Below are 12,997 nucleotides of genomic sequence, written 5' to 3' on the forward strand. Positions count from 1 at the left end.
TTTTATATACAAGTTAAAAATTAAATATATGAATTAATTTATGGGATAAACCTTTTCATCATTCTCTATCCTTCAAAAACGATTTAAAACTAAATAACTGAACTTCATGAGGTAAAACATCGATGGTCGAATGATCGATTTTAACTTCCTGTTGAAATCTTGGATTAAACTTCATCTGGACCTGCATCCCAAATGACTGAACTATCTAAAAGTTTGTGATCGCTAATGATTTTGGTATTGATAAGCTTCCTAAAATGTGATCAGAGTTACTCAAACATGGAGAATATCAGAATTATTAAATAAATAAATAAAATTAAAAAAATAAAAGTGTTCTTTCTGGACTCGTTGAAGCCCATCAGGTTGGACTGAACTTATTATGTAGAAAAGTTTGTTAGTCATATTTTCAGAGCTGTCACAGCAACAGCCTCGCTCTGTCTTAGTTAACCATTCAGTTGTTGTAGCTGAACTAACAGTACAAGCAGAGTCTGACTTAGTGATTAAATTCAGCCATTTGATCCCTTTGATTTTCTCAGTCTGCAATCCAGAAACAGCATAAAAACAAATAGATAAAGCAGATTCTAAATAATGAGGCCAAAAATCTCTGTTATTTTATTACTAAATATGTAAACTTTATTTGTTAATTATATTTCACAAAAGTAAAACAGATTGAAACAATAAAGAAAATAAGAAACAGAATAATGAACGAAAGCTCTCGTAAAAAAGCTTTTTTTTTTTTTAATTTATTTAAGATTTGACATTGCTTATCAGGTTAAGCAATAAGGACGGGTCTTTCCTTAATCTCAGGGCGTCTACAAATACACGCAGATAGGAAACATAAGCAGAGGCCGGGTCTTTATGATCTATAAAATTTAGAACGATTTTTTTTAAATAAACTCTAAAATAAAACAATGTAAAAAGGATAAAACAGGTGAAATATGAGCTTATTGTTAAGCTGCATTTTGTACCTTTTTTTGGACATAGATTCGTCAAACACCAATTAATTTATGAATATTATTAAAGCTTTTTAATTAGAAAAGCTTCTGTTTTACTGTAAAACGTATATATATATAAGCATGAATCATGATCTGAACGTGTGAGCTTTTGCTGTTGGGAAAAAAAGGCTCTTATTTTGAAGGGCTCCTTCTTTTGAAGCCAGCGCGCGCGCGTGTTCTTCAGAATCAAAGCAGCAGGCGGCGGTCCTCGTTCAGGTGTGATGACGGCAGCCCGGATGCCAACAGGTGAGAGTCTGAGAACGTGAGGAGCTCCGGGGACGATGGGAGGACAGCCGCCGCGTGCCGGTAGGACGGTCTTGATCTTCATCCCGGTGAATCCACCCGCGCACGCGCCGCCATTTGTCCGGGATTGAAACGGGGATTTAACGACATTCCGGTGCGTTTTACCGTCAGAGGAGCATCTGCACGCGAGCCTCCGGCGGGGAAACCTTCAGGTTTATCACCTTTTTATTATTTTATTCGTCTTTTACCGGAGAGTGTCCCGTAAACAGAATGCTCCCGTGAAACAGGTGAACGTTTTTATGGACTTTTATGATCTTGAGACATTTGTTTGCTTTGACCAGAGGCGTTTCAAGCTGTTTATGTGACCCCAACTAAAGGACCCCCTGATTAACAAACAAACAAACAAACAAATAAGTCAAAACCACCACGATAAAGCAGATCAGACTTAAAATTATAACCAAAATGATTAAGAAAATAGTCCAGAAACTCTGCTATTATAAGAATTGAATTAAACGTGTGTTTTTAGCCTAAAAACAAACTTATATTAATGTTTTTAGAATTATTTGACAATTTCAGACTATTTTTTTTTATTTAAAATACCCATCTGTCTTTGGTTGCCATTAGCAACGACTATCATCAGTTCTTCCTGTGGAGTCCTTTGGACCCTAAACTTCTGACTGAATACTCTGGTGGAGATGGACTTCACAGGCTTGTCTGATGGATCTGAGATGACCAGAAGATCGACCAGACTTGATCGAGGTGCAGCTCATTTACTGCTTTTCTTTTAAACCATAAGCGGTGAAGTCGAACCCGAACTCTCTTCACTTTGATTTAAAACCAAGTAAACACACCTGAACTCTGGCTCCTGAATACGTTATGAAAGCAGCTCTGGGATCTTGTTGATTTCACAATCCTGACTCTAGAAAAATCTCTGTATTTGCACAAATCCGAGCGAGTTTCAGAGCATCAGAGGGCGTTTGGGTCTCAGGTGGAAGCAGAGCGTTGTTTGCATCTCCAGCTTGGAGACTCTTTTCTCTGCTGAGCCTGTTGATCTTCAGGAGGAGAAGATGAAGATCTGCATCAGGAAAGGATGATGAGCATGTTTGTCCCTTTAGCAGCCGAGACACAGATGCAGATTTTTAACCTTCAGAAATCCCAAATTTCTGAGCGTTCCCCTCCTCGCCGTGGGGCTTCGGTTGGAAGTGACGCCATTTTTTTTTTCTTCCCCTGATCCCAATGGTGTGCAGAGCTCCTGCTCTCTGTTGGCATGGCAACCAGAAATGATGGCAAAGCAGAGCCTGAAAGTCTTCGGCAGCAGCGCTCAAGTCCCCAGAAGTAGGGAGGAGATTTAAAAAACAAAACTTGAAAAAGAACCTGAAATATTTTTAGGAATGAATATACCATAAAACTAGTGGATCAGTTTACTAAAGTTCTGTGATTAGTTTAATTTAAAATGATTACTTTTCATGTTAAATTGGATAAAAACTAATATTCTTAAATGAAACAAATGACAGAACTTTTGTTAATTGATTCAATCTAGACGTCTGGTTTACATTCATGTTTTAATGGTTTTAGGTGAAAGTTTAACTTTTTTATTTGAAGAATTTTCAAAATTTATTTTTATTTATTGCTTTTTTACTGATTTAGTCAGCAAGAACTCCCCTTTAACGTCAAATTTAGTCACTTTCTTACCAACATCCTGTAATTTCTCAAGCATTTCTGCATCCGATGCAGCTAAAAAGCAGAACTTGTGTCTTCCTAGAAAGCTGTTGCCTCAGACCACCTTAAAGCCTCCAAGTCCGCCTGGCTCCTTGACAACAAAGTGTTGAGAATGAAGATGTTTGCTCAAGGCTTCACATGCGGAAACAGCAGCCGCTGATATGCAGGGGTCAGGAAGTCCGTTTGAGCTTCGGTGAGCGCTGAAGGTGAAAAAAGAGACAAAAAGTCAAATGGAACAGCTGATTTTCTGCGTTTACGTCCTAAGAACTTAGAAACTCGTCTAATCTGAGAGGATTCTGACAGTTTTTCTGATACATTTCAGAAAAATCGTCATGATTTTAAACCATCTCTAACTGTGTGCTCTTATTTTGAAAAGCATGTATTTGTTATCATAAACTGTGCTGTCACGTCTTCAGACTAAAGCCTTTTGGAGCCAGTCTGTGATCTGTGAGGCGCGTCATGACCACCTTCAGACGCTGACAGGAAGTTGATGTTCAAACAGGAAGTTTGTTTGTTTTGTAGGTTTGACAGGAATCCCGTCAGTCGCTCCACTCAGAAAATAAACTTTATCAGTGATTTATAGTTTGTAGGGAAAACTTAAAGCTGGTTTTACTCAAAACTATGAACTTGTACTCTGAACCACAGAGTTGGATTCAGGCGCCGTCTGGACTGCTGGGTTTGTCTGTCGGCCGTCAGAGTTTCTCCAGATTTGTTCTTTGTGTTCACCTTTATCAGAGTCGGGTTGTCGTGGATCAGCTGATGAGTCGTCCTGCAGCATTCCTCCCGACATGCCGATCTGCTGAAGCGCATTAGCTTCACGCCTCCTTCATTCCAGCCTCATCCAGTCTGACGGCTGTGAATACGTCTTTGTTCGACCGGATTCTCCCTGATCTTCAGTAAAATGTGTTTCTGAAATACCATGGGGATTAAAAACTCTGTAGCAGAGAAGAAGTTAGTCTAAAGTGAGCCGTCTTAATGCAGGACGGTGGACTCTGTCTGAAACTGACCTGACACCTTCAGCTGATCTGAGTTCAGGAGGAAGTTTACAAAATAAGAGCTTCTCAATTTCTTTATGGGAAATGTCCAGCTGATGCTTTTTCCTCATCCCTCCAGAGTCTCAGGTATCGTGAAATGTTTTCACTTTTCTTCTGAGTCAAAGTGATTTCAGAGCAAACGAATCTGATGTTTCCTCTGCAGGAATAATTCCTGACATGAATCATTTTCTCATTTTTTTCTCATTCTCATCGTGTTGGATTCATTCAGATTTGATCCAGTTTGTTGATTCTGTTTATGACTTCATAGTCTTGAATTCTTTCATCTAAAATAGTCATGTAGAGTAATTTTCTTTGCGACTGAATTCGTTTTTCATTTTTACTACAATAAATCAACAAACACGTTCAGGGATGTTCCTTGTATTTTCATTTATTTAGCATATTGACAACGAGACATGTCTATGTGTGGTCAAAGTTAACATGTATACATCATAAAATATACAATAAAACGCACCTAAGTCGTATTATATAAGAACACATACATTAAACAGCATTTGTATCAGACTCAAGGGAAATCCACCAAAAGTTTTTATTGGAGACCCAAACTATACAACCAGACTTATGAAATCTTTATTTTTATTTATTTATTTATTTTTTTAACCAAATCTATTCCGACAAACTCAAACTCCTCCATCTTTCCTATATTTTTTTGTTGCATCCTTAGATGAGAAATAATGTTCTCTATCTTATAAACTAAGGGTTTGTATGCAGGAGTCTGACAATACGATACACGCCTGACTATATGACACGTGCGTATCACAATTTATCCCAAGACTGAACCAGAACAACTTTTTTTTATACTTTTTATATTTATATGTCTTTCATTTTAAAAAATGGTAAAATGTATTTTATCTAATGTTCACAATATTAAGCGCTGCAACTGTATCTCATATTTAAAAGTTGCTTTTACTCAACCAAATTCATAGTGCTTTTATTTTGGTAAATTAAGAAATATTTGTTTTTAAAGGAAACAGTCAATTTTGTCTGATTTCCACAACAAAATATTTTTACATACAAGAAAAGAAAAACAGAATAAACCATTAATGTTTTAAAAGTATGAGGAAATAATTTCCAACATTGCTAAGTGAAGCATTTCAGTGTGACGACAGGATGAAGGAGTGCTCTTGAATGTAGCTCTATTTACATGACAGTCTGCAGCGCCGTTTTACCTGTGGAGGTAAACATGGAGTTCACTGCTCATCTCCCGACATCGGTCTTTTAAATGAGTGAGACGCTGAAGGATGTTCATAAATAATTAAATATTGTCTTCTCAACATTTTAGGTCAATATTGCCAAACAAAATACTGCTGCCTCCATTCTGACAGTCAGAAATAAACCCACAACTTCTGCTGTCTGGTACAAACATGATGTGGAGATGAGGGATAACTGATGTCCTTCACAACCAAAGTGAATGTTATCTTGGAGCAAGAGGCTTCTTTAGAAACAGGAAGTGGAGCCAACACAGTTCACCACTACATGGACCGTTACAAAACAAGTACATGTACTTCATGACTCCAACCCTTTATTGTAGATACCTTAGTACAGTTTGATCTGATGGGGATCTTTTTTATTTTAAAATTGTGCTAAAATCATTGACTGTATAAAGAGAACTGGACTGAGTGAGTGATGTTACCCTGATGCTGCGTTGATACCGAACGCGAGTTCAGTTTCCAGTTTCTATAGAAGAAATATAGTTTCATCAGAATCCAGATTTGGCTTTTGTTTTTTTTACTAAATTTTTAACACTTTTTTTAAATCCTGCATATTTGTGTAGATAATTATTTATTTACCTTACATTTGTCAGAAAAAATGTCAAAATTCTGATGAAATTCTTTTTCTTCCATAAGTTTCAATGTTAAATCAACGGGACAAACGCAAATTGAGGCGATGTGAAGTCCCGTGAAGCGCGGCGTGCTAGCAGCATTATCTCAACATCATCCGTGTTTTCTATACATTCTTAAGGAGACAGCGCTGCCTGGAGCGATCATGCTAACAGTATTCTTATTCTAGTAGTCTTTAGGCTTCTTGGAACCACTTCCTGTTTGGAACTCCACTCCAGTTCTCTATATACAGGCAATGTCTCAAATGGTTGACATGGAAATGTAAAAATGCGAGATTTAAAAATCCATAAACTGGCATCATATTGGGGACGAGATGGAATTGTGGCCTAAAAAGGAACTGATGGGTCATGTGACTACAGGCTCCGTCCATCTTTTTGTGATGTCACTCTGTAAGCAGGACAGATGACAGACTTAGGAATTTCTCCTGGTAGATGCTGAGATGACCAAACTTTCTGGATGAGACCTCCTGATGCTCAAATCTTGAATGTATTCAGTGTAGTTAAACTATATATTTAGTAATACTGGTAATGAGGTTAAAGCAGAAGATGTTTTGAAGGACACTGAAGGCATAAAATACAAGAGAATTCCCTTGATTTTCAAAATAAAGCTCCACTAGCAGATTCTCCCATGTAAACTCTGGATTTCTGTTTTTTTATTTTGTATTTTTTTGGATGAATTCATCGTTGTTTTTATCATACATTCCCAAGTTTACTCTCAAAGTGAAGATCTGCTCCATGATGAGTCGTATTATCAACAAACAGAACCAAATGCATTAATTTACTGAAACTAAAGTTCTCGTTTCCTCATGAGTCTGTTTGTTTCTCCTCATCAGACGATTTCTCTGCAGTTGAAGAATGACCCCCCCCCCCATGCTTTTGTCTTCAGAGAGGAAAACTTCAATCACTGCAGCCCGCCGTCTCCCTCTGCTCTCTGATTGGCTGCTGAGACTCCAGTGAGGACCTCCTTCAGCCAATCCCCTCCGCTCTGCAGAGCATCACTTCCTCCTGAGCAGTTGCTGCAGTCTGTCCTCTTGCTCCTCCCCTTTCTCCCCCCGTAAAACGGGACTCCCGCCCCCCTCCGGGCCCCATCCCCCGTCTGTTTTCCTGCCACATGTTTGTGAGCGCACGCTGACGCACAGCCGCCGCCGCTGCAGCGCCTGAGTCATCCAGGAAAGTTTCTGCGTCGCCTTCGGGTTTCCAGCGGCGCTCCTCTGCACCGTCTGGACCGGAGCCACCGGGACCGGGAGGCTCTGCTGCTGCAGGCTCTGCAGGGAGGGTTCGGTGAGTCTGCAGTCCGGTGTCACTTTCGCAGGTTTTTGGAGACAAAACAAAGTTTTAACTGAAAGTAGTGAATCTGTTTTGATCAACGCTGTACTGATTCTGGTTTTTCTCTTTTATTAAAGTCCAAACTCAACCGTGATGAGTTCAGAACTTTTGAGAAAACGGTCTTTTGAAACCAGTAGCTGGATCTGGTGCTGTGGTGCAGCGGGCTTCACCAAGAAGAGCTCTGACAAAAGTTAAACCAGGTTTACTTAAGAGAAAAAATGACTTTATAAAGCACTTTTCCAGCTGGAAGCTCCTCAAAGTGCTTTTCAAAATAAAAGAAATAGTAAAAAGAAACAGTAGTTAAAAATAATTACAAACTTGAAGCCCACTTTAGCCAAAATCTAAAAACCTGAAACTTTTTAGTTTTTGCAGAGCTGCAGGAATTCATTAGAAATTCTGAGTTGTGGGCAGAAACACTGATGTGGAGCAACCCCGCCCCTCTTCCCATTGCAGAGAGCTCTTAACAGGGAGCTTGTGTTTCGCCCGGCGTGTTTTCTATGTCACAAATATGATCTTTTTCAAACAGATTTTTTTTCTCTGCTCCTCAATCACAATGATTTTAAAAGATAAATATTCAGAAATGACATTAAATCTTAATATATTTTATAAATGTGTCCTCTAACATCAGAAGAACATCCTAAAAACACAATTTTCATGGGTCTCCAACTTTTTTCACTTTAATCAAACTATATTTTCATGGAAGTTGGCATTTTTAAGCTGCCGTTTTCTGAAAATTTAATTTTAAAATGAAATGATGGACCGGTACTGATCCCGCGGCCTTGAAATTGGAGACCGCTGGTCTAAAAGACCTGATTGCTTCAATAGGATGAAGGTCATAAATTCCAACTTATTTCAGTTTGTTTTCTATCATTTGGGCTAAACTTCACCTCCACCTCACCGTCGTTTGTGTTGGTGCACCAACCAGAGGAGTGATGGAGGCGCTAACGGCTACACGGCTAACTTTTACCTCTGACAACAGAAAGGACATTGACAGATTTGAAAGATTGAAGTCTGAATGTGCAAAAGGATGTTTTTCTGTTTCAGTCATCAGGCTTTTTTCTCAGTTCAGTTTTGAACTTTTTCAGGCTTTTTTCTCAGAAACACAAAGAATGAAGTTTCATTTACTCCTATCGGTTTTATTGATCCTTATTCAGATTTTGTCTCAAGTTACAGTTGACTGCCCCCCCACCCCCCACCACCATATGCTGATAATCCCCCAAAGCTTCTGTTGGAGGGACGGTTTAAGATGATCTGAGCTGAAGCTGCAGTTTCTTTCTTCTTTGTTTTGAACTGAACATTTTAAAGCAGGAACATCAGTAGATAGATGTTGCTGCAGAGTCCTGCTGTTGCGTTTGCAGCTCTTTGATGGACCATCTGTGTGAAGACACCGTCATTTGAATGGCTAACGGGCCCCTGTGAGCTCATCGAGGGGCGGAGCTAATGGGAGAAGATGTTCCATTGAAGCCCAGCAGCTCTTATTATATATAAAAGTAACAACTGGAAAATGTAATCGTTTGCAGTGAGAGTGAAGCAAAATAATCCGTTGAGTCATGTTGGCCTGTCGTCAGTCAGGACTGCTGTGCTGCACTTTCTGCTGAGTCAGCAGATGTAATAAAAGCTTTGGCTGAAGCGCTCTGGTATTTGTGGCTGACGTGTAAATGATGGTGAACGTCGGTGGAGTAAACAGTATTTATGTCCCGCAGCAGCAGCAGCCGTCCTGGACTGAAGGACCAGGTTATTTTCATGATTCCTCGTCCTTTCTGCGCCTTTAAAGGAAAATGTGACGATGGATCTAATGGAATTAATTTATTATGGGATGGCCATTGGACCAAAAAGAGAAATTTGACCATTTTTCGTTTAGGTGATCTTCATGAAATTCTACAACCATAAGTCTACAGAGTGTGAAATGTCATTGACCTTTGACCTCAGGAGAAGGCCACAATCCTCAATTAAAAATGTTGCAGTAACACATTTTAACGCTTCCTGTCGATTTCCATCTATCACCTCCTGAAGCATCATTGGGGGAATTGTAGGCTTTTTAAGTTTATAAATTTTTTACGAGATTATCAAAAGTGGCGATCCTCTATTCCTCACAATTTTTTTTTACCAGGATGTTATAAAAGTTTGATCCATGAATCTCTGGCTCAAGCTGAACGAAACAATATTACAAATGATATGGTTGTAGTAGAATTGTGGGTGTGGTTAGCAAATAACCTCGGTTGCTAAGGAAATCCAAACATTTATTTTTCCCGATTCTTCTTAAAATACACAGATCTGTCCGTAACTCCCAGGCGACCTAAAAATATAATGGTTGCTACGGAGATAACAGCAGCAGAAATAAAAAAAACATTTTTTTCTGCGGAGGGGGATAGTAAGGGGCGTGTAGCAGCCGCTCCGTCAGCGGGGGTGGGTACCATCCTACTCGTGGTTTTAGTTTAAGATGTTTCCATGTGTCACAGGAAGAATTATTACATGTGCTGTGAACAAAACACTCGTGTGAAAATGCAGAAGTTCTAAGAACTTGATACTTCTGCATTCCAAAATGAAACAATGTTCGTTTATTGAACTAAAGCAGAGTTTTAGACGAACTAAAAGTAAAAACGCTGATGAAGAGAAGCTGGACTGGTTCTGATCCGAACTGGACCAGCTGGAGGTTTTCAGGGGCGTTCAGGAACATCCTGATGCTCGGGAATCCCGGACTCTAACTCTTTGTGTCGTCTCTGACAGTGGTCTCCATCATGGAGGTGCCCCGGAGGCTCCACCCCCCCACTCTCACCCTGACTCTGGCCAACGCCGCCTCAGCGCCGCCGTGTGCGATCGGACCCAAACAGAAGTCCTCCAGAAGAAACGGCATGAGACAGAGGAGCCGGCTGGAGAAGCATGGAGGCCCGGAGGAGGAGGAAGAGGAGGCTGCACCCGAGGAGAAGGTCCCCTCAGAGGAGGACCTGCTGGAGGAGACCTCCCAACTTCTGGATATAAGTCCAGCGCGGCATTCAAGACTGTCTTCAGAGGACAGCGTTTCAGAGGAGACGCTGGAGTCCGAGGAGATGCTGGAAGAGGAGGCCAGGAGGAAATCTGAGGAGGAGAAAGCTGCAGCGAAGGAGCGGGAAGCTCAGCGCCAGCAGATGTCCGTGGAGGAGCTGGTCCAGTCGGAGAGGAGCTACCTGAGGATGCTGGAGCTCAGCACCGTGACCATCAGGAGCAGCCTGCAGAAGCTGCAGGTAGGAGGAGGCCGACTGGGGTTATTTCAGGGGAGAAACCGCAAAGAGCTGACATGGAAGGAGTCCTTTCTCCTTCAGGATCACCTGATCCAGAACAGAGATCAATCAGATCTAGTTATTTAAGTCATCATTACACTACCACCGCCGTGTTGCTCTTCTGTCCTCCTTCCAGAAAGTTCCTCGTGTTCCTCAGAGTGTCTCCCATGGATCCATGTTTGTCCAAAAGTCTCCTTCTGACTGTTGGATCATGACCTCTGACCTGAACCGAGTCCAGTGACCTCTGACCTTCTTTCCGTCCTTTCCTGCTTCTTTCATGACCTCCTGGAGGAGGAGGGGGAGGAGGAGGAGGAGGAGGGGGAGGAGGAGTCCTTTTGGACTCTTTATGGTCGACGGCTCCTGAGAAAGTTCTCGTTTTTATTCAGTCTTTCCATGTGTGGCCGATAAGGTTCAGTAGCGTTTGAATCCTTTCAGATTAAAACATATCAGTGAGTTATTCTGGTGTTGTTGGATTGTAACTCAGTCCAGTTCTCTTATACTGTCGATGGTTTTCTGCAAATCAGAATCCATTAAAGAGAAGAAGAAACTTCCTGAATCAGTGATTCAGTCTGAGCTTATTGCTGCTGCTGCTGATGATGATGAAGATGATGATGATGAAGAGCAGCAGTACGACTCCTCCTTTCGCCGTCAGCTGTTACATGTGAAGGAATCCTCAGTTATTGGAAGAACTGAGCCCAAAAGATGCACTTTAAAGGGAAAATGTTTTGATTTTCTTCTCATTTTCACGGCGTTTTTTCCAGAAAATTAAATGTTGTCGAGAAAAAGCGACAATGAAATGTGGAGAGAATGCCGACAGTCCCAGACAGAAGCATGAGGGCAGAAGAAAGGCAGCTCTGTGAGACAGAAAGTGGCGTTTTTGTTTAGTCTGTCAGACTGGAGATTGTCCTGATAGGAGAAGAGCAGGAACGCCGACGCTGGAGGACACCGCCTTCTTTGTCCAGCAGAAAACTGGAACTTCTGCCGAGATTTCTGATGGTGTCATCAAAATCAGCTCAAGCATCAGTTTTGATCATTTTCTGAAAAATATCTTTTTGATCTCAAACGTTGAACCAGCTTTGAAGATGACAGCCGGGTTCTTCTTAAACACCTGGAACATGAATTTATCCTCAGAGTTGTTGTTGCGTCCTGGATCCTCCTGTGATTATATTTTATCACAGCTCCTGATCTTTCAAACGTCAGACGGACTTTGTTGATTCTCGCCCTTGTTTGTGTTCTTCTTGCATGAAGCCGCCGCCCGCCGGCCTGGACAGCATGTTTCTCTACATCCAGGAGGTGATGGACGTCTCCACGCGCCTCCTCAGCAAGCTGGACCAGTTTCAGCCCGGAGACCCCCGCTTCCTGGAAAACCTCTGTAAGCTCCGCCTCCTCGTGACCTGATGGAGGGTTTGGGTTTCAGCTGAATCCTGAAGCCAGGTTTAATCTGGTTTAGTAGGAACAAGCTGCTAACAGTTTCTTTAAACCAGAGCAAACACAAGAGCTGACAGCAAAGAAAAGATTATGGAAACAAGTGTTTTTATTTAATTTTATGTCCTTTTCTTTACTTTTTCCAGCTCAGATTCACATGAGGCTCTCAAATATGAAAGAAGTCATTTTTGTTTTGCTGAGATGCTTCTAAATTAGCTGTAAAACATTTCTAAATCAACTTCAGTTTGATTCTAATAGAAAAAATTACAAATTCAGATTCCATGGAGTCAGATCCTGGATCCTCTTCAGTTAGAAAGATGATCTCTGCTGATCTTCTAGAATAAAATATGTTGGCTGCTGTCGGTCCTTCTTCTTCTGCTCCTTTTATCTTATCAGGACTTGGATGTGGAGATGTTTTTACAACACAGTATTAAAATATATATATCAAATTATAAGGATAAAAGCTGTAAAGTAAGAAAGAGAAGGGGAAATTTTACAAGAATAAAGCTGTAAAGTTATGAGAAATAAGTCAAAATTTGACGTGAATAAAACTGTAAAATTATTTAAAAAGTTGTAATAAAAATATATATGCTTGGTTAAAAAACACAGTTGTAACTTCATAAAGTGAAGTTTTCACATAAAAAGTAAAGCAAATTCAACCAGATTTTTAGGCTTTTATTTAAACATTCAAAGCTAAATGTAATGTTTGCCTTTCAAAAACAGCTTTTTCCTTATAAAAATATCAATTTAAAGCACATTTCTGTTCTCTTAAAATGTTGAATTTATTTTTTCTTTTTTAAATAGTTTTTTTTGGTCAAAGTTAGAAGAGTCAGAAGTGTAACTTTTTTTTCTTTTAATTTCTCTCATTTAAAATAATCTGTTTTCTTGTTTTACCACTTTTATACATATTGTTTATTAATTATTTACACATTGATCATCTTTATTATTATATTATAAAAATAGTATTATATTAATACATATCCGTGTTTTATCTTAAATTTTCAACTCTTACTCATAATTTTTTAACTTTATTCCCATAAATGGTTATTTTCTATAATGGAGTTATTATATCTTATTATTTTATCTTTTCTTATAATTGGATGACGTTTTGTTAGTACATTTTTATCTGTTTTTTTTCATAAA

At 39.8% G+C, this 12,997-nt stretch overlaps 1 protein-coding gene across 8 annotated transcripts in view; it reads left to right on the forward strand.

The window, feature by feature from the left end:
• The first annotated feature begins 1,149 nt into the window (after window positions 1-1,149).
• arhgef37 (Rho guanine nucleotide exchange factor (GEF) 37) overlaps window positions 1,150-12,997 on the forward strand; it is a 25,115-nt gene continuing 13,267 nt past the window's right edge. The window contains exons 1-4 of one of the 8 annotated variants that reach the window (XM_024260377.2): window positions 1,150-1,298; window positions 6,680-7,127; window positions 9,900-10,393; window positions 11,678-11,801. In XM_024260377.2, the coding sequence (XP_024116145.1) occupies window positions 9,911-10,393; window positions 11,678-11,801 (607 nt within the window). In that variant the 5' untranslated portion in view covers window positions 1,150-1,298; window positions 6,680-7,127; window positions 9,900-9,910. Of the gene's footprint in view, window positions 1,299-1,333; window positions 1,523-3,886; window positions 4,076-6,679; window positions 7,128-9,899; window positions 10,394-11,677; window positions 11,802-12,997 lie in introns of those variants that run through there. The other 7 variants (XM_036213994.1, XM_024260382.2, XM_036213995.1 and 4 more) reach the window with 7 other exon arrangements.

The sequence above is a fragment of the Oryzias melastigma genome, linkage group LG10, assembly GCF_002922805.2.
Source record: "Oryzias melastigma strain HK-1 linkage group LG10, ASM292280v2, whole genome shotgun sequence".
NCBI classification, from domain to species: Eukaryota; Metazoa; Chordata; class Actinopteri; order Beloniformes; family Adrianichthyidae; genus Oryzias; species Oryzias melastigma.